The sequence below is a fragment of the Cibotium barometz genome, chromosome 31 (assembly GCF_041138505.1).
Source record: "Cibotium barometz isolate CiBa-2024 chromosome 31, ASM4113850v1, whole genome shotgun sequence".
NCBI classification, from domain to species: domain Eukaryota; kingdom Viridiplantae; phylum Streptophyta; class Polypodiopsida; order Cyatheales; family Cibotiaceae; genus Cibotium; species Cibotium barometz.
The window spans coordinates 4,403,287-4,430,623 of record NC_141076.1 but is presented as its reverse complement, the minus strand read 5'-3'; the positions used below and the strand labels follow the sequence as shown (position 1 = coordinate 4,430,623).

At 45.3% G+C, this 27,337-nt stretch overlaps 1 protein-coding gene across 6 annotated transcripts in view; it reads left to right on the top strand.

Annotated features, from left to right (window-relative positions):
* COQ3 (coenzyme Q 3) overlaps positions 1–26,965 on the top strand; it is a 52,507-nt gene extending 25,542 nt beyond the window's left edge. Inside the window, exons 5-11 of one of the 6 annotated variants that reach the window (XR_015269923.1) lie at positions 8,165–8,213; positions 8,322–8,374; positions 8,563–8,740; positions 9,385–9,445; positions 9,593–9,648; positions 24,717–24,797; positions 25,977–26,965. Coding sequence is in view for 2 of the 6 variants with exons in the window: in XM_086824635.1 (XP_086680761.1) it covers positions 8,165–8,213; positions 8,322–8,374; positions 8,563–8,712; positions 24,717–24,797; positions 25,977–26,093 (450 nt within the window). In the remaining 4 variants the exon portion in view is untranslated. Of the gene's footprint in view, positions 1–8,164; positions 8,214–8,321; positions 8,375–8,562; positions 8,741–9,384; positions 9,446–9,527; positions 9,649–9,740; positions 9,770–24,716; positions 24,798–25,976 lie in introns of those variants that run through there. The other 5 variants (XR_015269925.1, XR_015269924.1, XM_086824636.1 and 2 more) reach the window with 5 other exon arrangements.
* The last annotated feature ends 372 nt before the right edge of the window (positions 26,966–27,337 follow it).

Genomic DNA, 27,337 nt, shown 5'->3' with positions numbered 1-27,337 from the left:
GGGCTCGGCTGCATGACTCTGTCCAATGTTGTTGGCAAATCAAACTCAACTTGGTAGTATCCACGCCAAAAGATGGATATCAAAGATCTTTCGAGGCTCGTTGGTAAGGCTGCTTGTTGCAAAAGATCCCTAAGCTGTGCACGTGACGGGCGGCTACCCCACAATCTTGTAGACCAAGGTGGAGGCCTCTAGGGAGGCGACTGTAGAAGCGAGGAGTTGGAGGTCCGCTTTTGAGAAGGAAATGCAAGGGATGGCGACCTCGGTCGGGGATGACGGAGCAGCTACCATGGAGTCCTCATGGAGGTGCAAAGCCAACACTCACCGAAGAGAAAAAACAACTCGACAGCTGAAACACCTGATGAGGGAGAGAATATTGCTAGGGTGACGAAAAGGCTCAGGCGCGGGGCTGGGGGGGTGTGTGCGACGTAAGGGGCAAGAAGGTGAGGAAAGCAAGGCGGAAGAGGGGTTGGCGGAAAGGAAGGGGGGGCCAAACGGAAGAGGCATCGGCAGATTGGAAGGAGAGGGAAGGCGGGAGCTCAACAGATCAGAAAAGGAGGCAAGCAAGAGTTGGGCGAAGGCAGAGGCAGGCTGAAGCGCAGATCAGGAAGGGCTAAGGTGGAGGGCTTAACATGCGGAAGACGAGGAAGGCGGAGGACAAGAGCTGGGGGTGAAACCAAGGGGGGTGGGCGATGGCGAAGGTGGAGAAAGAACGAAAGAAAGAAAGAAAGATATATTAAGCGTCTACTGAAAGACCCAATGGGCCTATGAGACCAAAGTGATACAATAATGTCCATGGCATATCTTGTTGCCAATAAGCCCAACTTGTAGTCCCTAGCCTTTTCAATTATTTTGCATAGGATATCTTTTAGTCTAAGATCAAAAATGTAATCCACCACCAAATGCCATAAGTAGTGATGTCATCCCAAAAATGTATCTAGTCACGTTGAGTGTATCTCTCATGGCTATATAAGCACTATGTACAAGCTCATTTGTAACAATGCAATCATATCCTTTTTATCATGAATGCCTCACTTGTATTCCCACCTTAAATTCGAACATGGTATCAAGAGCATAGGTCTTTTTTAAAAAAAACCTTTAGCATTCAATTTTTGGACCCTTCTACTCTGGATTCTTCTAGAAAACGTGTGGACCCATTTGTGCCTGCTGCACTTTTCCTTGGTTAATTTCTTTTCCTAGGAATCAATTACATTGGATCTCCTCCAATTAGTAGAACCTTCACTGACTGTAGGCTGATACTGGAGAGATGGCGGGGCTTTGTCTTCTACCTGGGCTCTGCAGATTTCCGCATTGTGACCATCTTGCTGCTGCTAGAAGCTAGGCACCCAGCTTCCATCGATTCCATATGTGGCTGCAGTATCTCCATTCCGCTGCGCCACTCTGAGCTCATTAATACTTAACGAAGCTCGCCATTTCGACCATCATCTATATCAGCTCGCCGTTTGCCCCTACCTTTACCTGTATGTTCTGCACGTGTTCACAGCCCCGCTTGCAGTAAGCTGACTCTACTAGCTCAATACCTTGCACATAGTAATGCTCTATGCAACATAGCACCTGCCTTAGCCCACCTCATAGTCTGTACTACTGTGCATACAGCCATCTGCTCAACTGTGCAACAAGGTGCACCCCTTTGCTATTATCCACACTGTGCTTGGTCATGGTTGGTTCTCAGTGCTACTACCCAATACATGACAGCAGGTGCTAAGCAGATCCAACTACCATTGTTGCTGCAGCTGCAGCCGCCTATTGAGGGCTGAAAATTGGTTGCCTAGAGCACACCCATCGTCATACTCTGCCTTCAGCACAGCACCACCACTGCTACACTTCGCCTCATGCTTGCTGTATAGCTGAGCCACCACAACAGCTCGCTGATCGCTACCATCTGTGGCATACACGTGCTGGCTGATACCGTGTCGATGCCACGCTCCTCCTCATAACTCCCTCCAACGATTCCTTGGCCTTCCCTGACGTGGAAGCCAACTTCGCATGCAGAATCTCTGGTGTTGGTATCGTAGGATCACTGTCTGCAGCAAACCCATCCATTGCTTGTGTACCTCTTCAAGCGGCTGATGACAAACAAACCAATCTTCCTGCTTTAGAACGTGGTGATTGCACATTTGTGACAAAGGTGCAGCATGCCCATGCTGCAGGCTATGCAGCTGCAATCGTCTATAACAACGAGGATGGCCATGACTTGGTCATAATGTTTGGGACTGGATTTGGCATTGAGATACCTGCTGTTTTCATAACAAAAGAGGCTGGTTTCGTCATGTCACAGTTTGTAGATGATAAGGATGCTAGACTTTTTATGCTTCCTGCACTCGAAACTAGTGCTTGGTCAGTTTGGCCATGACTTGGTCATAATGTTTGGGACTGGATTTGGCATTGAGATACCTGCTGTTTTCATAACAAAAGAGGCTGGTTTCGTCATGTCACAGTTTGTAGATGATAAGGATGCTAGACTTTTTATGCTTCCTGCACTCGAAACTAGTGCTTGGTCAGTTTGGCCATCTCATCGATCTCATTGCTCACTCATCCTATTAGCGTTGTCTCAAACAAATTAGTGGTGGTTGTATGCATGGAATCCTTCTATGCACCTTATGTTGCAATATGTTTGGATATCGCTACCAATGCCTTGAAGGTGTTTGCAAAGAGGATTCCTGAAGATGTCAACAAAATGGTGATGATGATGGTGAGAAGATATCAGCAAGTGGAGTTCTCCGAAGCTTATGAAGATTCTCTACATGGTTCATGCCACCTATATGTATTGATTGTGCTCATGTTTGGTCATGTTTGGTTATCTGTTTGTGTTGTTTGGTACTCCAGATCAAGTAATTTCTATGATTGTAACCACCTCTGGTCACCTATGATGTAGACTATGTAGAATGTATGGTCTGTTTGGTCCTTCTTCCTTGTTGTTGTCCTACCTAAGTGGCACCTCTGACTGGCCTGAGAAACTGGACCATGAGTCCAAGATTTATCCTTGACACAACAGGAGAGAGAGTCCTTGAGGGGGGTTTGTTGGAAGCAAGGCTATATCTTTGGTTGTATGTTTGTACCTAATCTAGCAGGTGTTACCTCAAGGAAAAGCAACAGAAGAAAAAGGAGAAGGCTCACATTGTCGAGGCAGAGGAAAGCCACTTTGTGGGGCAATAGGTGGCATTGAAGACTTTGATGATTCTTATGCATTTTAACTCTTTTGTACACTCCCTTTTTGGTTTATAAGCCTTTGTTTTTATCCATTCCCTTGATTATTGTAAGAGTATACACATCCTATTGTTATAAAAAGGGGGACTCTATCTCATTGGTTCAAGGAGGATAGTTGTAGGCTAAATCCATGTATTGAGTGTCTTTCACAAGTTTGGCTTAAGGGGGGTTTTGCTGGCAGTATGCCTAACTTGTAGTTCCTATCCTTTTTAATTATTTTGCATATGATATCTTTTAGTCTAAGATCAAAAATGTAATCCACCACCACCAAATGCCATCAGCAGTGATGTCATCCCAGAAATGTATCCAGTCACATTGAGTGTACCTCTCATGGCTATATAAGCACTATGTACAAGCTCATTTGTAACAATGCAATCACATTCTTTTTACCATGAATGTCTCACTTGTATTCCCATCTTAAATTCCAACATATCTCATCATGGAATGGAAAATAAAATAGAAACAAAAACATAGCTATCTCACTGGGTTGATACAAAACTGTCCATGGAAACTCATCATGGAATACCAAGAACATAGAAACATGAGAGGAGCATCAATCTCCAGTAGATGGTATACCACTCTTTAAAATATCAAGCATGGGGCTAATGAGTATGGCCGAGAGGTCTCCCTAAGCTACGTCACGTGGAAAGATAGCTCGATTGCAGTGGAGCATGTCTTGGATCTATCTGAGCATAAGGAAATACAAAGAGCAAAGCCTTCATGCACAATTTGGGGATGTACCAAATACAGGAAGCACATGTGTGTTGCATCTTTCTTTCAAAAGTTTCATAGCGTGGGAACTAGATCATTTTTAAATGATGGGTGAAAGAGGAATATAATAAATCTATGACACCAGTGGCGGTAGCATGATAAGCTAGCTACTTCGGGGTGGTTTAGACACAAAAGTGGGACATTTTCAAGCTTTGTGAATCTGTGTCTGGTATATCTCTAGTGAGTTAAAGTGTACCAATCACACATTGCCACACTACCACGACCACATATCTGGCTCAAGATATGTCGCGGCCATGTAGGTCGGATAAGAATTACCACGCCATATCTCGGAGCTGATGAGGGGATCGTGGCTGGTGTTTGGGGATGTCAGGTACGTTGGAATGCGGAGGTCCAGTCCGAGGTAATTCCTCTCGGGCGAGGTAGGTCCAGAGCAGCTCGAGGTGGGTCCACAAGCTCCACTCTATACGTGTTCTCCACCTCCTAGGTTCGGAAGAAACTAGTGATGGTTGTCTAGCGAGGGAGGAGTCGGGGTGGCTGGGGCCGAAGCTCTCTCAAGAAAGTGTCCCTGTGTTTGCGGAGCTCAACCAAGAGCCCTAGGAAACTCTGGTTCGAGAAGTCAATGATCCTCGAGAGTGGACCAAATCCCTCACAAAATTGGCAGTGAAACCTCCCGCAGATCTCATAGTATACTGGGCAGCGGCATATGTAATACTCCTCTGTCTCAACCTCTATGTGGCATAATTGGTAGATCCTCTCCTCTTTGGGTCTCTGTAAGAGCTTCCCGGCTTTGAAGACGCGCTAAGCTCTACCTGTCTCCACTCTGAGGCGGTGGGATGAAACCTGTATCTGGCCAATCGCAATCTGCATGGCATGGGACATGTGGATACTCAGGTAGCCAAGCTACTGGATGAATCCATCCTCAGTGTGCGTGAGGAAGCGATCTCTATAGAAGTGCATCTTCCTTGGGAGCTCCGAAGGTGTGATCCATGTGCAATGGGTGTAGAGGTTGAGAAGATCTAACCGGATAACTGGGTTGGTATCCTCACGAGAGAGCCGGAGAAAAGGGGAGTCCAAATTGTACTGAAGGGGTGGTAGGCGGTCCATGTGGAGCCCATATACTGAGAACCAAGTGGAAACTAAAGCATACCATACTCTAGAGTGACCCTCAAGCACTAGTTGTCTCGAGGACTCGAGGGCAAGCCTTGGGTACCTGTGGGGATCCATGTGATTGATGCGATGGAGGTATGTGACTGTCTGGAAGAGTGATCCACCACCATCGGGGCTGCAGCAAACTCTGCTTGGATAATCTGGTATGGGACTGATTTGCTACGGATCATATGGGAGAACATCATGACATGGGGCCCCTCAACTCGTTGCCAATCCTCATTGGATAAATTTGGCCCCTAGAGGGCTGCTCCATACATCAAGGCTGGTGTGACGAAGGTGTCAAAAAGCCAACCCTTCGTCCTGGGCTCCTAGAAATGTGCATGGAAGCACTGCCGCTCAAGTAAGCTCAGGGCTGCATATCCGTTTGTCACTCTGGCATGTGCTGCGGGAAGCATGGTGAAGTGTGGCCACTGAAAGTGACACCTAAGGTAGACATAGGATGAGACAATCTCCACAGGATCCCCTCTGGATGTTAAGCTCAATCTGGATGTGAGGGGGGAAGTATTGAAGATCATTACCTTGGTTTTACCAAGGTTAACTGAGAGGTCTCACTGAGTGCAGAAGTCCTATAAGGCATCCAACTGTCTCTGAAGCCCTTTGGCTGAATCAGAGAGGAGGACGATGCCATCTGCATAAAGTAGTATGGGAATGAGTATGCCTGCCAGTGTGGGACCAGCCTTGCCTAATCCGTCAATGAAGCGCGAGATCGCATCAATGTAGAGGCCAAAAAGAGTGGGTGATAGAGGGTAGCCCTGTTTCACCCCAATAGTGCTGGAAATCTCCTATGATGTACCTCCTGGGGCTCTCACTCGTCCGGCGACGGACTCATAGAGGGCGATGATGCTCCAAACCATGTTAGATGGGACTCCTATCTCCTGTAGACGGTGTAGGAGGCGGGTTCGAGGTACAGTATAAAAAGCTTTGCGGAAATCCACAAAGTAGCAATAAATCCTCTCATGTTCTGCTCTACCCTTCTTGATGATGGCACGGAGGGTGAAGATGTGGTCAAGGATAGAGTAGCTCCTCTGAAAGCTTGCCTGTCTTGAAAGTTGAGGCTCTGCATCCCTGTCTCTCTGCAAATGAACTGAGCTCCGCCTCTAGCACCGATCCATAGAGTTTGGCCAATGTGTGCCAATCATGATCGTCCTATAATTATTAGGATCAAGTGGATCTCCGGCTTTGAGGATGGGGGTGATGGTGTTGGTGGACCAAGAGGGTGGAAATCCTTCACAAAGGGCTCTATTGAACATGTAGGCTAGTAGGGGTGCTAGGGTATCATCGACATGCGAGATGTACTCGGCAGTGAGTCCCTCATGATCCTGAGCTCGCCCATTATGTAGTCTATGAATGGCCTTGAGGACCATGCCCTTTGTGAAGAAGGTGGAGGTGGTGGGGCGGGGATCTAGTGGTGGGGGTAGGGGTGGCTAATGGGGGATATGATAGAGGGAGCGTGCATAGGAGTGCCATGTGTCCGGGCAGGTGATAGGTGTGGGGGGGGCGATGCTCTCGGAGTTTCCTCCAGGCCTCTTTTCAGTTTGGCCCTAAGAAAAATCGGTGTAACTCATCCTCTTTCCGACCGTAGAACTCTTATTTGCGTTGGGTGAGCCGTTGAAAAATCCGTTGCGCTTGGCGCTTCATGATTTGCCCAATCTGTATCTCATGCTTAAGACGGGAGCGTGTGGCTCGGCATTCATCACTACACCAATAGTTCTAGAGCATGGAACCGCAAGGTGGCCTGGCAGTAGATCTCCATGTGTAGATGAAAGAAGTGGTGGCGGATGTGTGGAGTATGGTGGTGAGCTGTGATGTGAGGGTGGGTAGGGGAACATTAGGTTCCACATCTTGGAGTTGGTGGTAGATGTGGTTGGAGTAAACAATGTCAAGCTCGTGATGAAAATGGACTTGGGTGTAATGTGAGATGGAGGGTGGTGGCGGAGGGACGGGTGGTGTGCAGGTAAGGGTGAAAGAGAGGTAGGCATGGTCAGCTTCAAAGGGGGATGGTGGGATGGAGAAGTTGGGAAGGTGTGCCAAAGCCGGAGATCCCATAAGGTAGTCCAAGGTACTAGTAACTCCTGAGTGGGGGAAGGAGGTGAGGGCGTCGGAGGAGGGCCATTGGGACATCCTGTTATAGATAAGGAGACCATGTGCAGCTCCCAGGGCTAAGAAATATCTCCCATACACCTTGATCTCCTCACGGTCCTGTGATGATCTCTGCAGCCCCGTGTCAGTGATGTCCAGCTTCTGTAGTCTGATAGGGTCATCCAGATAGAGTAGTGGGACCTGCTGACTCCTGTCCTTGTGTTGAAGTCCCCAAGCTGGAGGACTTACCCCAGCTGTGAGAACTCCATAGGCCATGCTGAGCGAAGGTGAAGGCAACAGGGGCGCTAACAGGGGAAGAAGCTCCAGCGCTCACTCCTGAATAGCATCCCACTTGTCTATGTATGATAACCCCTGATTTTTATTTTTTCTCTCCTTTGAAAAGGGCTTTAATCTATTATTATGCAATTCTTCTTCTTTTTACTAAGAGAAGGATTGCGTTTCGTGGGAAAGAAAAATTGGCTTTATGTAAAATGGTTCAAGCGTGCTTTTATTAGTTGCTTGTATTACTGACTCCAAGCCTATTTAGGTGAGTTTTTATGCTTATAATTGGTTCTCTCTAGTTGGGAGATCAGGACCTAGAGTAGGAGAACAAGCTAGACACTTGGATAATGGGCTCCATTGGGGTCTGGACAATGTGCATTGTTGGTGTAGGCCTAGCCTCAGGCTTGGGGGTGCTTCAGACAAAGCTATGGTTGGGTGGTGAGCTTGCAAACAACCTCCCTTTGATTAGTTTTTATGTGTATGGTTTGTGCAAATGCTGCTTGAGGGCGTCATAAACTAAAACAAGCCCTACGGATGTAGGTGCCTGTATCATGTTGTGCCTTCTGGAGTTGTAAGATAATAGAGGAAACCAGAGTTAGTCTTACCTCATTAAAGGCTTGAATGAGATTTTCTGTTTTTTTTTTGGGTTTGCATGAGAAGAATCTACTATTGTGTGCAGATGAAGGATCCTCTTACTGCTTCCATAGAGTATGTCTGCACAACTGCTGGTGCGAATCTATCCACTTGAGAACACTACTTTTTCCTGTTTATTTTTTGTATCATGTTTATTTTTTCCTGGCATGTTATTACTGAGTATGGATTACTGCCTTTAACAGAGCAACTAGCACAGGAACACCGGCAGCCGTTTGATGTAGTGATTTCACTTGAGGTATTGTGATGCTATGCAACCTGAAAGAATCCACTTTTTTGCATGAATGGTTCCAAGACAATGTCTCCTAATGGTTGGTAAAAGGCACACGATGCTTCAAAATTGTATGAGAGTGGCTCAGCTCATACTAAGCTCTGATTCCACAGGTTGAGACTGACAAATATTAGGTCTTTCTATGCTATATGTAGGTGATAGAGCATGTGACAGATCCGAAGATGTTTCTGCACTCATTATCTGCACTGGCAAAAGCAGATGGAGCTGTTATTGTATCTACCATCAATAGATCAATAAGTGGCTACCTTTTGGCGATTGTTGCAGCTGAGCATCTTCTACGATGGGTAGACATTATTTTCTCTGATCAACCTGGTATAGAATTGTGATTAGTTTGTGTTTTGCTGCTGCTTCTCTCTCTCTCCCCCTCTCACTCTCCAGGTCTCTCTTATTCTATCCAGGTTTCAAACACATCAGAGAGAAATTCCACCTTGTTGTGGAGGGATTTCTTACTCTGCATGATATGCTAGATAAACAATCACTTTTGACTGCCATGGGCACCTTTTTCACCCATGTCTTAGCCTGTCGAGATCAGCTTCCCAACCAGCACTAGCATAGTACAGTTACATTTGATATTCTTCTGCATACCGTGTATGCTCCACACTTTGTATGCTTGTCTCAGGTCCCATAGAGCATATATTGGTTGTCCGAGGACAAACAAGAACTATCTATCTTGCATGCGCACGTGCTTACATGCACACGTGTGCTCACATGCACACATGTGCAGGAAGGCAGGCATGCATGTACTTCCTCCCCTCCCTCCCCCAGTATTTGTAATAATATGTCTGTAATCATGTGATACCATGTCCTAGGAACACTGAATTCATACAGTTTGCCTCATTTTTTTCTGACTACTCTCTAATATAATAGTTTTCAGTTTTAGTTTTTTTCCTGCTACATGCCAGCATGCCCAATGGATGTATACTGATAGATGGCATTTTCTTTTTTTGTTATGACAGCTCTACGGGATGCTATACATCCTCCAATTTTTACAGATTGCATACATTATGTGCCACCTTGGTCTCTACTCTTATAGGCCATTCTAGCCTTATGCATGCCTGATAAATCTTTCTTCCTTTCTTTCTTTGCTCACGTTGTCTAGGATGCAAGATATGCTATATGGAAACACTGTCAAGGGGTGCTTACAGCACAAGCTATGTGACACAGGCGAGGACAGAGGAGCACTATGCTTTTAAATGCACTGGCTAGTATGATCCCCGCCGGTAAGATATCATTTCTTTTTTTTTTCAGAATCTCACCCTTATTTCAAAACCCTAATCAGAGATGGTTGAGCATCTTCTTCAAGGTGAAGCAGCTTGGAGAGATTGATTTCGTAGATAGTACTCATCGCCATAGGCACTCATCAAGATGCTAGACAAGACATCTTGTTTGGACAAAAGACATGATTCAAGACTGCTCAAGATGCCTTCCAGGTGGTACGGGAAGTTACAGTGTACATGGCCGAGCATCGGCTATGAACTCAATGGTATGGTTCTCTTGGTCAAGAGGGCAGCAAGTGAGGTGGAAACCAATCATCAAAGAAGATGGCTGAAAATCTGTCCAAAAGAGCTGCCAGTGCTGAATCTAAATTTGGAGTCTGGCTTGTGTTTGGGAGCCTCTGACTTATTGGGAGCATACTTCAGTACCGTGCTGTGCCAACCACCTAAGCCGGATTGCTGACACCATTGGTACATTCGAGATCCCATGATTATTTGTGATCACCACTAGCTCCTATATGTCGCCCCGGAAGGTTTGAATGTACTAGTGGATCAAGGGATTGTACTGATGAAGAAATTGGGTAGTGCCCACACTAATGGTGCTTTATTTACCCCTGCAAATTCAACTCCATGTCGTGGACCTTAGCAGAAGTCTGCAGGGTTCCTTTGAGAAACGCCATTTCATGTGCACCAATTAATTGTGTGCCACCTGGGGATTAGTTGGCTAATTATATGCAAATTTGGACCAGTTTTAGGCAGCCTAAGCAAGGGGCCAAGGTTTGTGTACCTTTTTAGCGGAGCACTAAATGGCTTTTATGACATTATTTTTGGGCTTACAATCGGTTGGCCAAGTGGAGCAGTTATGAGGCTATCAGTCTGACTGAGGATGAGTCTTTTGTGTTGCATAGCTGGTGATGTCAAGTTGTGCACAAAGGAGTAGTGTTTAGACACCTGGGCTGTCCAGTGGGAGTTGGAACCACCTCCAAATAGATTTTTGTTGGATAATAAACAAATCTACTATATATATTATCTAAATGGATGAACATTTACAACGATCTGGACTCATGAATGCTACGGTTTAAGAACTATTGATGCATGTGACAAGATTATACTTGTTGAAACAAGCTGCACACAGTTGAAACCTGTTGTGCCAGGGTTGCCAATTGCTGATCCAAGCTTTACTCTGCTCCATCCACAAGGACTTGGCACTGTAGATCTGGATCTAAACCTAGCACTACTATTTATAATCCTGGATTTGGCATGTTGCACTTAGAGTTCTATGTGCTGTATTTTTTGCTCCTACAGGCTGATTTGGCTGTGTTTTTACATCAATGCTGATTTGGACTGCATGTAGAGCTCTTCCTGGCTTGCATTTAGGGTTCAGGGCTGCCTCGGACAGTGGCATCACCTTGTTGTGTGCAAGAATGATGAGATGAGGCATAAAGGGCTGAGAACACCGTTGTATAGGGGTTGATGTGCTGGCCGACTGGTGGTAGAACAGGCCGACCAGCCTGTAGCGTTGGTCATGGACAAGAAAAAGGTGTTCTTTGCTTTTTCTCCAGGTCCCCTTCACATCTGGTCCTTGATCTCGACTGTGGGCACCCTTTCCTTCATAGCCCCCATTTGTTGGTGGCCAATGGGCTGTTCTAGAACCAAAATGGGTGACATCAAGAGGGTTACAATGAGTGCAGGACGTGCATGACCCGTGTGCTTGTCATGCACGACTCTGACTATGCCTTGGAGGTACACTAGTAACTCGTCCCTTGACAAGGGCTCACAAGATGCTTGGTGTCTGCCTTGGGGCCTTGCATTTGTGTTGGTATAGTATGTCCATGGCATCCACCAATTGCTGATGCATGTGACATCCCCTCTTGCTTAGCTTAACGATGGGGTTGGTGATGTCATTGGAATCTTGCGTCAGTTTCTTGAGGCTCTTGTCGGAATATGCTTTTGGAATGTCGGGAGGTACTGTTGAGATATCAAGCTCCACTAGTGCTGCGGACATTGATGACTCGCTTGGGTGATAGCTTCCGCAATTATGCCACTGGGCATGGTTGGTGAGATTATGGTTGATATGCCGCTAGTGAATGACAGGCTGTGTGACATCCACTTTGGAGTACTAGAGTTATGGCATAGTTATAGGGTTCGTGTTTACACTATGGACCAACCATAGTATGTTATTGTAGGAGAGTATTTTTCCTTATAGTATGTACCCTTATCTTTTTAGATATATGGTTGTAGATAAGAGAAGAAGATAGAAGAAAATTCAGCCATCCACTTGCTCTCTCTTGTGTGTGTGTGTGTGTGTTTACTTGCAAGAAATTCAAGCTCTTCCTTTTATCCGCATTTTTCTTATGGTATCAAAGCTCCGGTTCGTGTGAGAGCTAAGGAGGCAAGCAAGAGGCAAGAATAAAGCAAGCAAGGAAGTGGTACACGGGTCAGAGCATCATGATCTCTTCCCCTCCTTGTTTAGGTACAACATCTCCTAGGTAGCTCCGAGAGCTACCCATCTCCGATTGAGGAGTTGTCTTTGCAGGCTTGGAGGTGCTTGTAAGGTGCGCAATACTTTGTACTAAAGTTTTGCGGCCAGAATCGCGTTTCGAGCGTGTTTTGGTCATTGCAAGGTGTTTTTGGCAACTTCGGGAAGTCCTGGTTGAGAATTGTCTCTGCTCGAAATCTGGTTATTGCAGTGCAGTAATACATTTTGGGAGTGTAGATAGTGTTTGCATTATGTATTGTTGACCTTGGGTGTATGTACATGTACTCTGGTCACACGTGGTGACATACATGTGCTGCTGAAGTTGTGCATCACTCTCATAACCTGGTGGATGCGTCGTGTATACATCTTGCAAATCACCATGCAAGATGACATTCTTTACATCCATCTGATATAAAGACCAACCCTTTACTGCAGCCATAGCAATGACAACTCATATCACCAAGTAGCTCATGTTGTTACAATAAATAACAACTGCCCAATCCACGGGCTCACCCATATTACCTACATCTGTCCTCAACCTACCTGACAATGGACTAACATTGGATCCACTACTAGAGAACTCTCCATGTCCACTACGCACCTGTGATTGCTATTCTACATGTGGTGTAGCATCAGTACTTCTTACATCCACATCTTCAGTTGCCTTCACTGTTGGTGCATACCAGCTACTCATCTCATCAAAGACAACATCTCTGCTTACTCGCATCTCACGAATGATAGGGTTATAATATCTATAACCTTTCTGCTCCAAAGCATAACCAATGAAGATGTATTTCGCTGCCTTTGGATCCAACTTTGTTCTCACTTCGTCGGGAACATGTACATACAATACACCCAAACACTTTCAAGTGAGACATATCCGGTTTTATGCCTGTAAACTTCTGTTCAGGCGTCATACCATGAACAGCTGCAGTGGGGATCCTGTTCATAATGTACACAACAGTTGCTACTGCTTCTGCCCAAAAATAATGTGGCATATTCTTTTTAGACATCAAGGCACGTGCCACTTCTGCAATGTGCCTATTTTTTCTTTTTGCAATACCTTTCTGTTAACGGAGTGTACCTCCATGTAAACTCTCTCTTGATTCCTTGCTTTCTCAAGAAATCACTGAACTCATTGGAGAAATACTCTTCCCCGCCATCTGATCTCATGCATTTTATTTGTATGCCTTTTTCCTTCTCGACCAAGACTTTAAATCTCTGAAAGTGAGCAAACACCTCACTTTTCTTCTTTATGAAATAAATCCACACTTTCCTAGTGCGATCATTAATGAATGTAACATAATATCTGTAACCTGCAATTGTTGCATTCTTGGTCGGTCCCCATACATCTAAATGTATAGCATCTAATGGCCTTACATTGACATGCTTTTCATGTGGGAAAGCATGTTTGGCCTACTTACCAAGCTGGCATGTTTCACATACCTTATGCATACCATCAACCTTAAACTTTTCTTCTTTATGAAATAAATCCACACTTTCCTAGTGCGATCATTAATGAATGTAACATAATATCTGTAACCTGCAATTGTTGCATTCTTGGTCGGTCCCCATACATCTAAATGTATAGCATCTAATGGCCTTACATTGACATGCTTTTCTTGTGGGAAAGCATGTTTGGCCTACTTACCAAGCTGGCATGTTTCACATACTTTATGCATACCATCAACCTTAAACTTTGACAAACCTACAACAATATTTTGGGCTTGCATAGACTTCAGTCGTTGTATATTCACATGACCAATGCATTTGTGCCATATGTCAATATCTGTAATAACACCTGTTCCATACACAAACATGGTTGCCTTTACTTCAGGCATAGTGGAAAGCCACCTCTGATGTGTTCTTGCTTTGTGAAGAAGAGTCCTTACCCAGAGACTTTTCTTTTATGATCAACATAGACCCAAGTCCTGAAAATTAAGAACATTCTCTCTGACTACAATGAAGGTCTTAAATAATGGCTTGTACTCTTTGCCAAGCCCATTCAGACAGATGCTCACTAAATCATCATCTTCCACCAATGCATTAATAGACCCAAGAGATTCAACAATGAAGCATTCTCATTGACACCCAAATTTGTGTACAAGTTACGTAAAGCCCTGTATGGCTTGAAGTAGGCACCCAGAGCATGGTTAAACAAGATCGGAGAGTATCTTGTTACCACTGGATTTCAAATATCCAATGTAAATTTTTCACTTTATGTAAAAAAGATAGATAGAGGGATCATGCTATTAGTCATTTATGATGATTATCACTGGTGATAGTGATCCTGATATGATGTCAGGAGGCTTTTGAAGCAGAAGTTTGAGATGAAGGATTTGGGTGAGCTGCGATATTTCTTGGGCATAGAGGTGGTGAGATCACCTCATGGCTTTTTGTTATTACAGAAACAGTATGGCTTGAACATGTTATCCAAGTATGGTATGATAGACTGTAAGTCTATTTCAGTGCCATGGAGCAGAACAAAGCTTTCCACAGATACAAGTGAGCTTTTGGAGGACCCCACTATGTACAGGCGCATAGTGGGTAGCTTGATCTGCATGACCATTACTAGGTCAGACTTGAGCTATGTTGTTGGACTTGTGAGTCAGTTTATGCAGGTCCTTGGGAAGTACACTTGGATGCGGCTAGATGGATTCTCAAGTATATAAATTTCACAATTGATTATGGACTTTTCTATGAGGCTGGTACAGAGATACAACTACATGGGTACATAGATGTTGATTGGATTAGTGTGTTGCAGATAGGAGGTCTACCGATGGCTTTATGTTTTTGTTTGGGAGTGCTGCTGTGAGTTGGAGCAGTAAGAAACAGTCAATAGTTGCTTTATCGAGTACAGAGGCTGGCAGCTTGTGAGGTAGCTTGCTTTTAAGAAGCTACTTGGTGATATGGGTGAGCCTGTAGATAGGGCAGTTGTTATTTATTGTGACAACATGAGTAGCATACAGCTGGCCAGTAATCCGGTATACCATGCTAGAACGAAGCACATTGAGGTGCATTATTATTGAAGGTTCTAGCAGGTGATGTAGATCTGATATCTGTAAGCACAAAGGATCAGGTGGCTGACATCTTCACAAAGGCATCGGGCACAGAGAAGCTTCACAGGTTTAGAAGCCTGCTTGCAGTGCAGTGTGTGGAGTTAAGCTCGAGGGAGCGTGTTGAGATATCGATCTCAACTAGTGCTGTGGACATTGATGACCCGTCTGGGTGATAGCTTCCGCACTTATGCCACTGGCATGGTTAGTGAGATTATGGTTGATATGCCGCCAGTGGATGACAGGCTGTGTGACAGCTACTTTGGAGTACTAGAGTTATGGCATAGTTATAGCGCTAGCTCATATAGTCGTGTTTACACTATGGACCGACCATTATATGTTATTATAGGAGGTACTTTCCCTTATAGTATGTACTTTTATCATTTTAGATATATGGTTGTAGAGAAGAGAAGAAGATAGAAGAAAATTCAGCCATCTCTCTCTCTTGTGTCTTGCTCTCTCTTGTGTGTGTGTATTTGCTTGCAAGGAACTCAAGCTTTCCCTCTCTCCTACATTCTCTTTAGGTACCATGGTCCTGGGCATGGTATCTATCGAAATGTGGCTTTTGGCTGATGAGCTGGGTGACAAAATTGTGGGGTCCAGTGGATAGTGGGAGGTCCCAAAAGCTTTTCGATTGGTTGGTCTTGTGTCTTCTAGCTTTGCATCGCTTGCGTGGTATAGCCTATGCATGATCGTGAGAAAAGTTAGTCATCTGGATAGTCCCAGCCACAGCAACCATAATCTGAAGAATCACATTGTTAGATTATTGGATTGTACACTAGAGATCATAGACTGCAAAGCCCTGTCAAGATTTCGTTGGATGATGACTGTTTTCAGTACTGTTTTTGTAATCCACAAAAAGTTATCATCCCATGATTTGCATTGTCTAAACGAATTTACACCCAAAATCATGTCTGCACCAATCAAATGGTGTGACTAAGAAATCTCATGTAAACTCCACTTGAGGGAATACCAATGTTGCATTCTGTGCAATGCACTTAACCCCTGAAGACTCATTCCATCACTATATCTGGTGATTGTTTTGTCTATCAATGTCAAATTGAAGCGGGCTTGTTGAGCAAGTTGCTCAGAAATAATGTCCTCAGTGTTGCTGCAATCAAATAAGACTACGACAGGGTGTCCTGCTAAAGTGCCGTAGCACCTAAGGAGTTGTTCGCCCTTTATTGGAGCCCCTTCCTGCTGAGTTTCAAGCTCAGGGGTAGTCCCCGACGGCTTAACTTCTACTGTTCTGCAAATGACAGTACTAACTGGATTGCGCTGGGAAGGCTCTATTGGGTCGGTCTCGACAACAAGCACCCAGGTTGAGGCTGGGGTGGAAGCAGTGAGTTTCTTGGAGCATTGCTTGACGGGATGCCCCATTGTGTGGCCGTAGGTCGTGTTTGCGGATGTTTTTTCTTTAATGACTAATGAAAGATCTTTTCTTGGAAAATAAATAGGGAGGGAAGCTGCAAGCAATCTCTTGAAGTAAGATGTTGAAAGCTTTATCGGCAACCATTTATGGTTTGACCAATTCCCTTGAAATATTTTCATTTCATTCCATTGTACTCCGCCACTTGGTGAATGTGGATTATCCACAAGCTTGTACTATGGATTACATGCTATTGCGGAAGCGTGCTGATTATGTACTGCGACTAACGCTAATTTAATGCACGAATTGAGCTTGCACAAAGAGAAAGCAACAAATTCATCTAGTGCTGTATTGTATAATTAACTAAATGAATGAATTATTTACAATGATTGCTCTGATCTGGAGTAAATTTGGACTCCTGAATGCTTCTACTGCATGCAACTTGATTGCACTTGCTTCTCCAAGCTATACGTGGCTAAATCCTGCTGTGACGGGGCTGCCAACTGCTGATTCAGGCTTTTCTCTACTAAGCAGGGACTGGCACTGCAGATTTGTGACTGAATGCTGAGATCTAACCCTAGCCCTATAAATTTAACGCGTTGTAATGACCCGGATATTTATTAGGGCATTGGTCGGGTGCCCATCGTCAAGTCTAGGTCAAATGTGTTGCCGGTGTGTGCAAATCCTTATAGAAGGTACTAGCAACACCATAGTCCAAGAGGCAATTGGTAATGTCACTCATTTTGGGTCTAGAACAGCCCATTGGCCACCCACGCATGGGGACCATGAGGGAAAGGGCATCTACTCTGAAGATCAAGGACCACATGTGAAGGGCGCCTAGAGAAAAAGCAAGTAACACCTTTTTCTTGTCCACGATCGACCCTACAGGCTGTTCGGCCTGTTCTGCCCCCAGTCAGCCAGCAAATCAGCTCCTATATAAGGGTGTTCTCAGTCCTTTTTCTATTTCTATAATTTTTGTTAGGTAAAGGTTAGTGTTCTTCTAATACCTTTTTTGTTTTTCGTTCCTTAAGCTTCCGCATGTAACATTGGTATCCAAGCTTTGAGCTTGATCACCTTCTATAAAGCAAGATTTTTTTTGTGTGTGGATGGTTTATTTTTGCCCCAAGGGCATAGTAGATAGTTTCTTTGCATTCTGAAAAAACCCTAAATGCTCCCACTGTGGAAAAGCAAGAGGAGACTAGAAAGAAAGAGACTAGTGAATCTCAAGAAGTGCTCTCTACATCGACTAACACTACTACTACAACTCCAATGGTGGCTACTTCTACACTGCCGCAACTTGTGATGACACATGCAGAGTTGGATATCTACATAGGGGAGGCAATGCCCCGTTCCTTGGCTTTCCAATTGGCCAAACAAGTGGTTTCAAAACCACCACCACCGCCACCTCCACCTTCTTATTCTCACAACCACTATCTTCTTCACAACCACCACCTAGTTCACAACCCCAACCTTCTATTCCATCTCCTGAGCATGTTCTCGCTATGGAGGCGGCACGATTGCAACATGAACATGAGCTTCAAATGAAGCGAATTTAGCTTCATTTGGAGAGCACCCTCAAGACTAAGCCAACTTGAAGAGGAGACATGTCACAAAAAGAAAAGGAACGACGAAGACGTGAAGAGCACGAGGACTTCCTCATTGCTCTCCAGAGGGCCAACCAGGATATGGGGAATGCAACACCATATGGTAGACACTTCTTGGAGATGGGGGCTGTGCATGAGCTGGTTATATATAATGGGCTGTCCAGATGGCCGCAGGCCTTACATCTTTTCCGCATGGGGGAGGCACTAGTACGGCGGATTACCTCATGGGGTCTCCCGCTCTTATACCACACATCCCAGACTTCACCATCCCTCCTCTCCCCATACTAGCTGACCACGCATTACTTTCTTTCACAATCTCATGCCCCACCTTACCGCCCACACCCACACCCCTTGCCACCACCTTCACCTGGATTCATTTCCATTATGATCTTGACCACATCTGTGAGGACCACCTCTCTCACCACATTTCAGCTCTCGACTTATCCCTCCCTATCTCCACCATTACATCCCAGCTTTCCTCCATCATCCATGACTCCGCCCACGCGAGCTTCCCCTACACCACTTGCTCCACAACAAGTTTGCTAGTGGGATCACAAACCCAGAATGGATGGTATGATGAAGAGTGCAAAACCACTAGGCTTGGCCTCTTACGCGGGAGGGAACATGGGCTGATTTCAGCACATAAGATGCAACACATCTTCCGTACATTCACCTGCCGAAAGAAACGGGTATTTCTCGCAAACGAGAACAAGAGTTATACCAGCTCTTTTTGAGCGAGGACAACTTAGAAGCTTGGTGCATTCTTGAAGAAAAAAGAGCACCTACACCTATCACAGATCCTAGTCTTTGGGAAGCCTATGCATGACAGTTGTATGATGTGCCAAACCAACCTATACCACAAATGCCACACATCCCTTGGACTACATCATCTCTCTCTTTGATTCCCCCAATGTCACTAGGGCTCTTAAAAAGCTACATAATGGGAGAGCAAAAGATCATGAGGATCTACGCACGGAACATTTTGCCCACGGGCACCACGTATTGGCTCCTATTCTTGCCGGTCTTTTTAACAGAGCACTCTGTGAAGGCTTCCCACCCTCCTGGACTGCCAACACCATTGTCCCCATCCACAAAGCAGGAGACCCCACGGACCCAGGTAACTACAGGCCTATCATGATTGGTCACACAATGGCCAAAATCTATGGAGCAGTACTAGAGGACATGATGACCTCTATGGCAGAGAGGATGGGAAATAGAGCATCAGGCCAAGAAGGCTTTAGGAGAAACTTCTCCACGCTGGACCATATCTTTACTTTATGGGCTATCATAGAGGAAGCGAGGTCCTCAAAGAGACATGTGTATTGCTGCTTTGTGGATTTCCGCAAAGCCTTTGACTCCATCCCTCGATCCCGTCTCATAGGATGCTTGCAGGAGCTCCAGTTCTCACATGAGATGATATGGGGTGTGATGGCACTATATGAGGCAGTACTCGACCGAGTACGTGCACTTGGTGGGACCTCAGGAGATATATGTAGCACTATTGGGGTTAAGCAGGGCTGTCCACTCTCACCTACACTCTTTGGCCTATACATTGATGAGATCGCAGTATTTGTGGATAGTTTTAGAGGTAGAGGTTCACCATTGGCTCAGAAAATAGTGCCCATGTTGCTATATGTTGATGTCTTGATCTCAGATTCTGCCGAGGGTTTATAGAAACACTTCAATGCATTGGACAGGTTTCGCTGGGAGAGAGACCTCACGGTCAATTTGGGCAAAACCAAGGTTATTGTCTTCAACACATCTTATGCAGTTGCCTCACGGTTTTCTTTCATATGCAGAGATGCCCCTGTGGAGATTGTGCAGAAGTATGTGTATCTAGGAGTCACTTCTCCAGGCCCTTTGTTTTGCATGACCACAGCTGCCACACTGACGAACTTGTGAGGGAGCATGCCTCCCTAGCCCGTATGGAGAGAGAGTGTTTCCAGGCACATTTCCAAGAATCTCGCACTAAGTGCTGGCTCTTTGATACTCTAGTACAACTAGCGGCCATGTATGGTGCAGCCTTTTGGGGGCCAAGCCTAGGGAAGGATCACTGGAGGAGCATAGAGAGGCTACAGGTGATGATGTTGTCACGCATGATTAGGAGTAAGCCATCTGTACCACATGACATTCTACATCCAGAGTTTGGGGTGGCCCCACTGTTTACAGATGCCCTTTTTCAGACTCACTTATATTCAGCATGTATACACGCTTGACAGAGATTGCCTCCCACGACCAGCACTGGAGTCCTCTATGTAATTATACTGTGAGAGGGAGAGGGAGCGATTGAGACAAGCTGGATTGCCCTCCTCCTCAGCGACACAGCCACCACCATTACCGACACATGCATGGTACTCTGAGATAGTCGAGTGGTTTCATGCACATGGCATACAGATGGACCGTCTCCCCCCGTTTCAATATAGCCTGGATTCTCCCTACCTTGATCTCTCATGACAGGAGATCAACCGGATCATCCGATTAGATCTACTCGGGCTACACATACACCAGACATGGGTGTCTCTGTCAGAGATTGGTAAGAAGTGTGAGTTCTACATAGATCACTTCTTGAGACTCTCTGAGGATGGATTCTTTGAGATCCTGGGATACATACAGATACACATGTCACATGCTCACGATCGGCCAGCACACGGTATCCTCCCACCGCCTCAAAGTAGAGACTGGCAGAGCTGAAGATCGCTCCAGCTCCACGCCCCAAAGGAGTTCTTAGCGGGAGATCTCGATCCATTCTGCTAGCTAGACGTCCCTGATCTAGAGCATCAAGACCCTCCACCACACAAAGACAGATTCGTGAGGTTCTCCGCCGACATGACACGCTCCCATGACAGAGGCCTGACATTCACTCCACCATCAGATTTGTTCTAGCCGAGGTGGGTATCGTCATTAGCTGATCACAGCATATCTCACTCTACAGAGGATCATCTGTTGATCACATGTACTGTCAGATGTTTTCATTTTACTTTTTCTTTCAGTTTTCCATGGCTCAGTATATCCATGGTACCATTGTATTACTTTTGTTCTCATAGCCCCTTGGGGTTTTCGGTAGACATTAATATAACTTTCTTTCTTTCTCAACCAAAGGACTGCTCTGAGCTCGATGAAAACCTTTTTTGGAAATGTCACCTTCTGTAAGTATGATGGTAAACTCAATCCCTCCAGTTTACATTCATGGATTCATCAGTTTGAAGCTTACTTTGTTGTAGTACATAGGTTGTAGAGATCCGCAGGAGGTTTCACTGTCTACTTCGTGAGGGATTCGGTCCACTCTCTAGGATCATTGACTTCTAGGACCAGCGTTGCCTGGGCCTCTTCCTGCTTGAGCTCCGCAGACACAGGGACACCTTCTTGAGAGAGCCTCAGCCTCAGCCCCAACCACCCCGCCCCCTCCCTCGCCAGCCAACCATCACCAGTTTCTTTCGGACCAAGGAGGTGGAGGACACCGACATAGTGGATCTTGTGGACCCTCCACGAGCTGCTCTGGACCTACCCCTATCTGGCTAAGCTAGAGGAGGAGATCTACCAACTCTTCCTGGGAAGGACAGCAAGAGGGCATGGAAGATGTTTTAGGAGAGACAGCCTGGTACTTTGATTACTGTAACTGAGGCATGGCATACTTATGCTAGAGAGCTATATGACGCACTAGGACAGCCCCCCACCCCCCCTCCACTGGGAGCTAGACCGGCTGGCAGCACCTTTTTTACTATGCGGATGGTGCTAGATGCGATAGACAGGTTACAGAATGGAAAGGCACAGGATCATGATGGGCTAGTTGGAGAGCACTTCTCATATGCGCGAGACACTTTGGCTCCACTCATCGTACATGTGTTTAATCGTGCCATTTGTGAGGGTTTCCCGAAAAGCTGGACAGAGCATATCATTGTACCACTCTTTAAGAGTAGGGACCCCATGGTACCAAGCAACTACAGGACGATCATGATTGGTCATTACTTGGCCAAATTATATGGCTCTATATTGGAGTCGGAGCTGAGCCGATTTGTAGAGGCATGGTCATCGAGCACATGGACAGGCTGGCTTCAGGAGAGGACTTCGGGCACTTATTGAAGAGGGCAGGGCACAGAAGAGAAGGATATAGTGTTGCTTTGTGGACTTCCGCAAAGCCTTCGATACCGTACCACGTGCCAAGCTTATGCATAGATTGCATGACATTGAGGTACCCGAGGATATGCAGTGGGGATTATATGCTTTGTATGAGTCTGTGACAGGCAGAGTCCGAGCTCCAGGCGGACTGTCTGATAGGGTGACCAGCACGATGGGGGTGAAGCAGGGATGCCCGCTATCGCCCACCCTCTTTGGATTGTACATTGATGCGGTCTCTGATTATGTAGACAGATTGGGAGGCCCAGGGGCATGCCTGGCAGGGGTGTTGATACCCATCTTGCTATATGCTGATGATATTATTCTAATCTCAGACTTTCCGAAGGGATTACAGAGGCACCTGGATGCATTACAGGCTTTCTGTGCGGATAGAGATCTGACAGTGAACCTTGGGAAAACCAAGGTTATGGTGTTTAACACCACACAGGCATGGGTGACGAGATCAGAGCCTCAGTTCACTTTTCGAGGGGAGCCGATAGAGTACGTCAGGTCATCTGTCTACCTGGGAGTTACTTTCACAGGACCGCGTTTCTCCCTGAAGGAGGCAGCAGCAACTAAATTAGCTCGAGGGCATGCAGCCTTGGGGGCACTTGAGAGGCAGTGTGCACACATACAGTTCTAGGAGCCACGCACCAAATTGTGGCTATTTGATACGCTTGTCACACCGACCCTCGTGTACGGAGCTCCAATTTGGGGACCCAGTATACATCACATATCTCAGAGAGGGACAGATGAGGGATGGAGGCAAACGGAGAGACCACTGATTATGATGATTGCCCGCATGATTCGAAGCAAATCATCAGTACCACATGAGATTGTTTGGGTTGAGCTGGGTGCCCCACCAGTAGTAACCGAGGCCCTATTCCAGGCAGTTACCTTTTTACAGTGGCTATGGGAGCTCCCTCAGGAGCAGAGGTACTCCTGATTGGCATTGACCTCATCCATACAGTTGGCAAAGGATGGAGATACTCATTGTTGGTACGCTCAGATGAGATCATGGTTTGACCTACATGGTTTGCGGATAGAGGCACTACCACCCTTTCAGTACAGTCTGGATTGTCCATTTTTGGATCTCACCCGCTCAGAGCAAAACCGCGTGATTAGGATGGATATCATCAGAGTGGACACAGAGAGGACATGGACTAGCCCCCTTGAGCCCTTGGGCACGAAAATGGCTCATTACAAGAGCCATTTTCTACACCTCTCACCGGATGATTTTATCACCTGCCCGGCGTACATGGATGTACACCTATCACATGGGATACGTTGTGCCATTGGATAGATCTGGACCTCATCACACCAGCTGCGGATTGAGATAGGGCGATATGTGCATCAGATCGTGGATGACCGCATTTGTCAGCTATGCTACCACAAGGTAGAGACAGAGGAACACTACATTTGCCGATGTACAGTCTATTATGAGATCCGAGGGAGATATCATTGCCTCTTCCGAGAGGGTTTTGGGCCGTTACGCAGGGTCATGGAGTTTGAGGATCAGAGATGCCTGGGATTGTTTCTACTTGAGCTCAGGAGGCACAGAGAGACCCTCTTGGCAGACAGGAGGCCGAGCCATGATGTACTTAGACAAAGGACCCTGACAGATTTCTTCGGCACCAGCACCAGCAACCCAGCCCACACACCTCCTGATACCTCCTCCATTGGGCCATCAGGGCACCGACCACGCTCCCAGGGAGTCACCACTGATAGAGCAGTTATCTTATGTCGTGCTGGTCGGCCACGCCCACCAGGATCCCGACCACGGCATCCTCACCATTGCCAAGTTAGAGCCATTATTGCTCGGCACATCGGAGGCGCCTACCTCGCTTCTACGACCTCTCCATTCTAGACAGCCCCATGGCGGAGATTCTTGATCTAAGGAGAGGGCAACACTTCAACTGATCAGCATACATGGATCTACTTGATATACATTTTTCAGTATTTTCCAGTATTTTCTACTCAGTATCATCTCGGAGTCTTACAGTTCTGTTCTTATAACTGTAGGACAATCAGTTTATTGTACTTTTTAGTCTCATTTAGTTGTTCTCTTTGATGAGACACCAACTTCAGATGTACTCTCAGTTTTGGTCTCATAGGCCACTATGGCCTCTTAGAGACGTTAATACATCATTTCATTTCTCTCTCTCTCTCTCTCTCTCTCTCTCTCTCTCTCTCTCTCTCTCGTGTTGCAGAGGAATATTATAAGATCTATTTAAAAGGGTGGTTGCTGTACAAATTCAGAGGATGGCAGAATCCTGAAGTGTCATTTGGACTCTGTTTACCTCCAAAACCTTATCATGATGTGATGGCAAAGTGTCACATTTCCATTTTAATAATCGTCTTTTTTGCTTGTTCTATGGGTATTCAATTGACTTGGTATGAAAAGTCTTTGGCTTGGTATTGGAAGTCTTTTGAGATATGGTTACCTTTTGCAGGTACCAAAGGGGACCCACGAATGGTCTAAATTTGTCACGCCAGATGAGCTTGCACTACTAATGATTCAAACGGGTCTCACGGTTAGTTCTTTTATTTTCAAGATCTTTATTTTTCAACCTAATAGTAGACACCTTACTGTGCCTAATGTATGTTCCAGGTTGCAACGGTTGAGGTTGAGATTGCACTCATAAAAATCTTTGCTTGGATATGCAATAACATGACTGATTAAACCCACTTGCATAGCTAATGTGACATGCGTTGCGGAAGTGTGTTTATTATTAATGCTAAGCAAAAGATATTAACGCTAATCCTATGTTTAGCAAACACATAGAAGACAAGGTAGATCTAATCTACTGTATATTCCAAACATGAATTCGTACAATGATCTTGGATCTTATCCTAGATCCAATTTGTGCATGTTAATCTACGAGCATACAAAAGCTTGTTGATTCCACAGCTTGGTCGTGTTCTCCAGATGCTTGCGTTCTTGCCTAGAGTTGACCAACCTTGGCTCAAAACACTCCCAACCTAGAAGACCTAATTAGAGGTCAAAGGTCATTTTACAATTCATTGCTCATACTGCGTAGTTTTGAACCCATCAGCTTTTGTGGATGTTTGTCTGCATTGGCCCTACTGTTTTTTAGGCAAAGTGCGCACGATGGAACATAACAATCGTAGAGGAACAGCAGCCAAGGCAAAGGATGGCAAGTGCAGTTTCATTTGGGGGGGGGGGTGTTGTCCTTGATTCTCAGGAAGCAGGTTTAAGCCTAACAGTAGATCATGTAGGTAAATACCGACCAATGCAAAAGCAGTCCAAGAAGGAAAGTTACCATGGGAACAAGAGTAGTCTACCACAAGGATCCTAGAAGGCTGTAGCTCCATCTCTTTCGGGTAAGCCTCTGCTGCTTAAGCAGCAACAAATGATGAGGCATTCACGCCTCGTTAGTTGGGCAAAATGGTGGAAAATCACTATGAGGATCAGGCTGACCAGCTCCTGAGCTGGTCATGGGCCCCAGCAGATGCTCACCACGGTTATCTATCCCTCATGAAATCACGCGAAACATTAGTTTTTAGTTTAAAATCTTCATGGTCTTATCTAGTTTAAAACTTTCTATGTTATTTCACGGGCATAACTGCTCTCTGACAGCTCATTGATGGGGTTTTTTTAATTGTTCTGGTGGTTTTCAGAGTACCTTGTTTTGATTTTGTAGCACAATTTCAAGCATGTAACTTTTTTTTGTGTTTGAGGTGAAATGCAGCTACAAGAGATGGCAGGAATGGTTTTCAACCCTTTGACCAGGAAATGGGCCTTGTCTGAAGACACGAGTGTCAATTATATTGCCTTTGGAACAAAGACATCACAACCTTTTGCATAAATTGATACCGTGACCCTGTGTTCTCACTTCCAATAGCTTTGGCAAGGGCACTTGAAGCCGTTTAAGTCAATGCTGCTTTTAACACATGGAAGACAGTGGGAGAGAATGTCATTGTGATCATGGTTTTGGTTCTGAATCTACTTTCCAAGGGTCAGCAGATGATTATAAAGTTTCTGAATCTTTCGATTGAGGGGGCGGTATGCCGTTGTGATATTGGTGCCTGCCAGATAAGGTAGTGCCAATGGCCATATGCATATCAACTCCCACGTATGGAAGCATCAAAACTTTGATCTATATGGAATGTAAAAGCTAAGTCATTAACAAGCATATGGAGAATCGGAGCACCTTTATTAGAATCATGTTGAATCTCTTGGTTTGAACTCTTGAGATGTATTGACATTTGGCTGCAGAGTGCAAGACTTCAGAATTCATAGCTGTCATGCTCGAGTTGTCGTCATTGTGGAAAGCGCGTGTTCGGTATGTTACTCAAGAAGGGCACTTCTTTCATGCACATGTGGTTGTGTTATCAAATGGTTGCTTCTTATTGTACTATGTGAAGAAAAGCTGATCGATGTGGTTGAAGAAGTGCTCATACAAGTCCTTGATAGGCTTTATGTTACCTAGCCTTTCTTTTAGTGAGAGTAGAACATGTCTCGGGCTAATTTGATACATCAATAGAGAATGGTATTTGGCAAGAAACATATAGGCAGAATTCGAAGCTTCAAGTTGAAGAGACTCCCATCGGTGTCTATTGTAGTTGTCTATGCAGTAGACGAAAGAGCACGCTACTTTGATTGCGAGACAGTTTTTCATCTTTGAATTCCCAGTGTATGGTGCATTGATTTTATAATGGTTTTGGATAAGAATCTAAAGTTTGTTGGTACGTGATCAATGGTGGGGATGTAGAATCTAGTGACTAGGATTTTTCCATGGTTATAAATTATAGCTAGCACTGTTCTCTCTCTCTCTCTCTCTCTTGAATGACATTCAAGGCTATTTAAAGTTAATTTTGTAATGGATTGATTGAAATAAATTTCAGACACGCTAGACTGACAAAATGAAGAGGCAAAAGTGAGACAAAGAGACAGCTTGTGTTTCGATTTCCTCCCAAATTTATCACACTTCGGAAGTTGGCTAGCTGGCAGGCTTCATGTCGGTTTGTTTTGGGGTCCTCTGGTTGGCCGCAACCATCTTGCAACATGATTTATGTGAGTTCAATTAGTAGTATAGCCTTTCTACCTTTC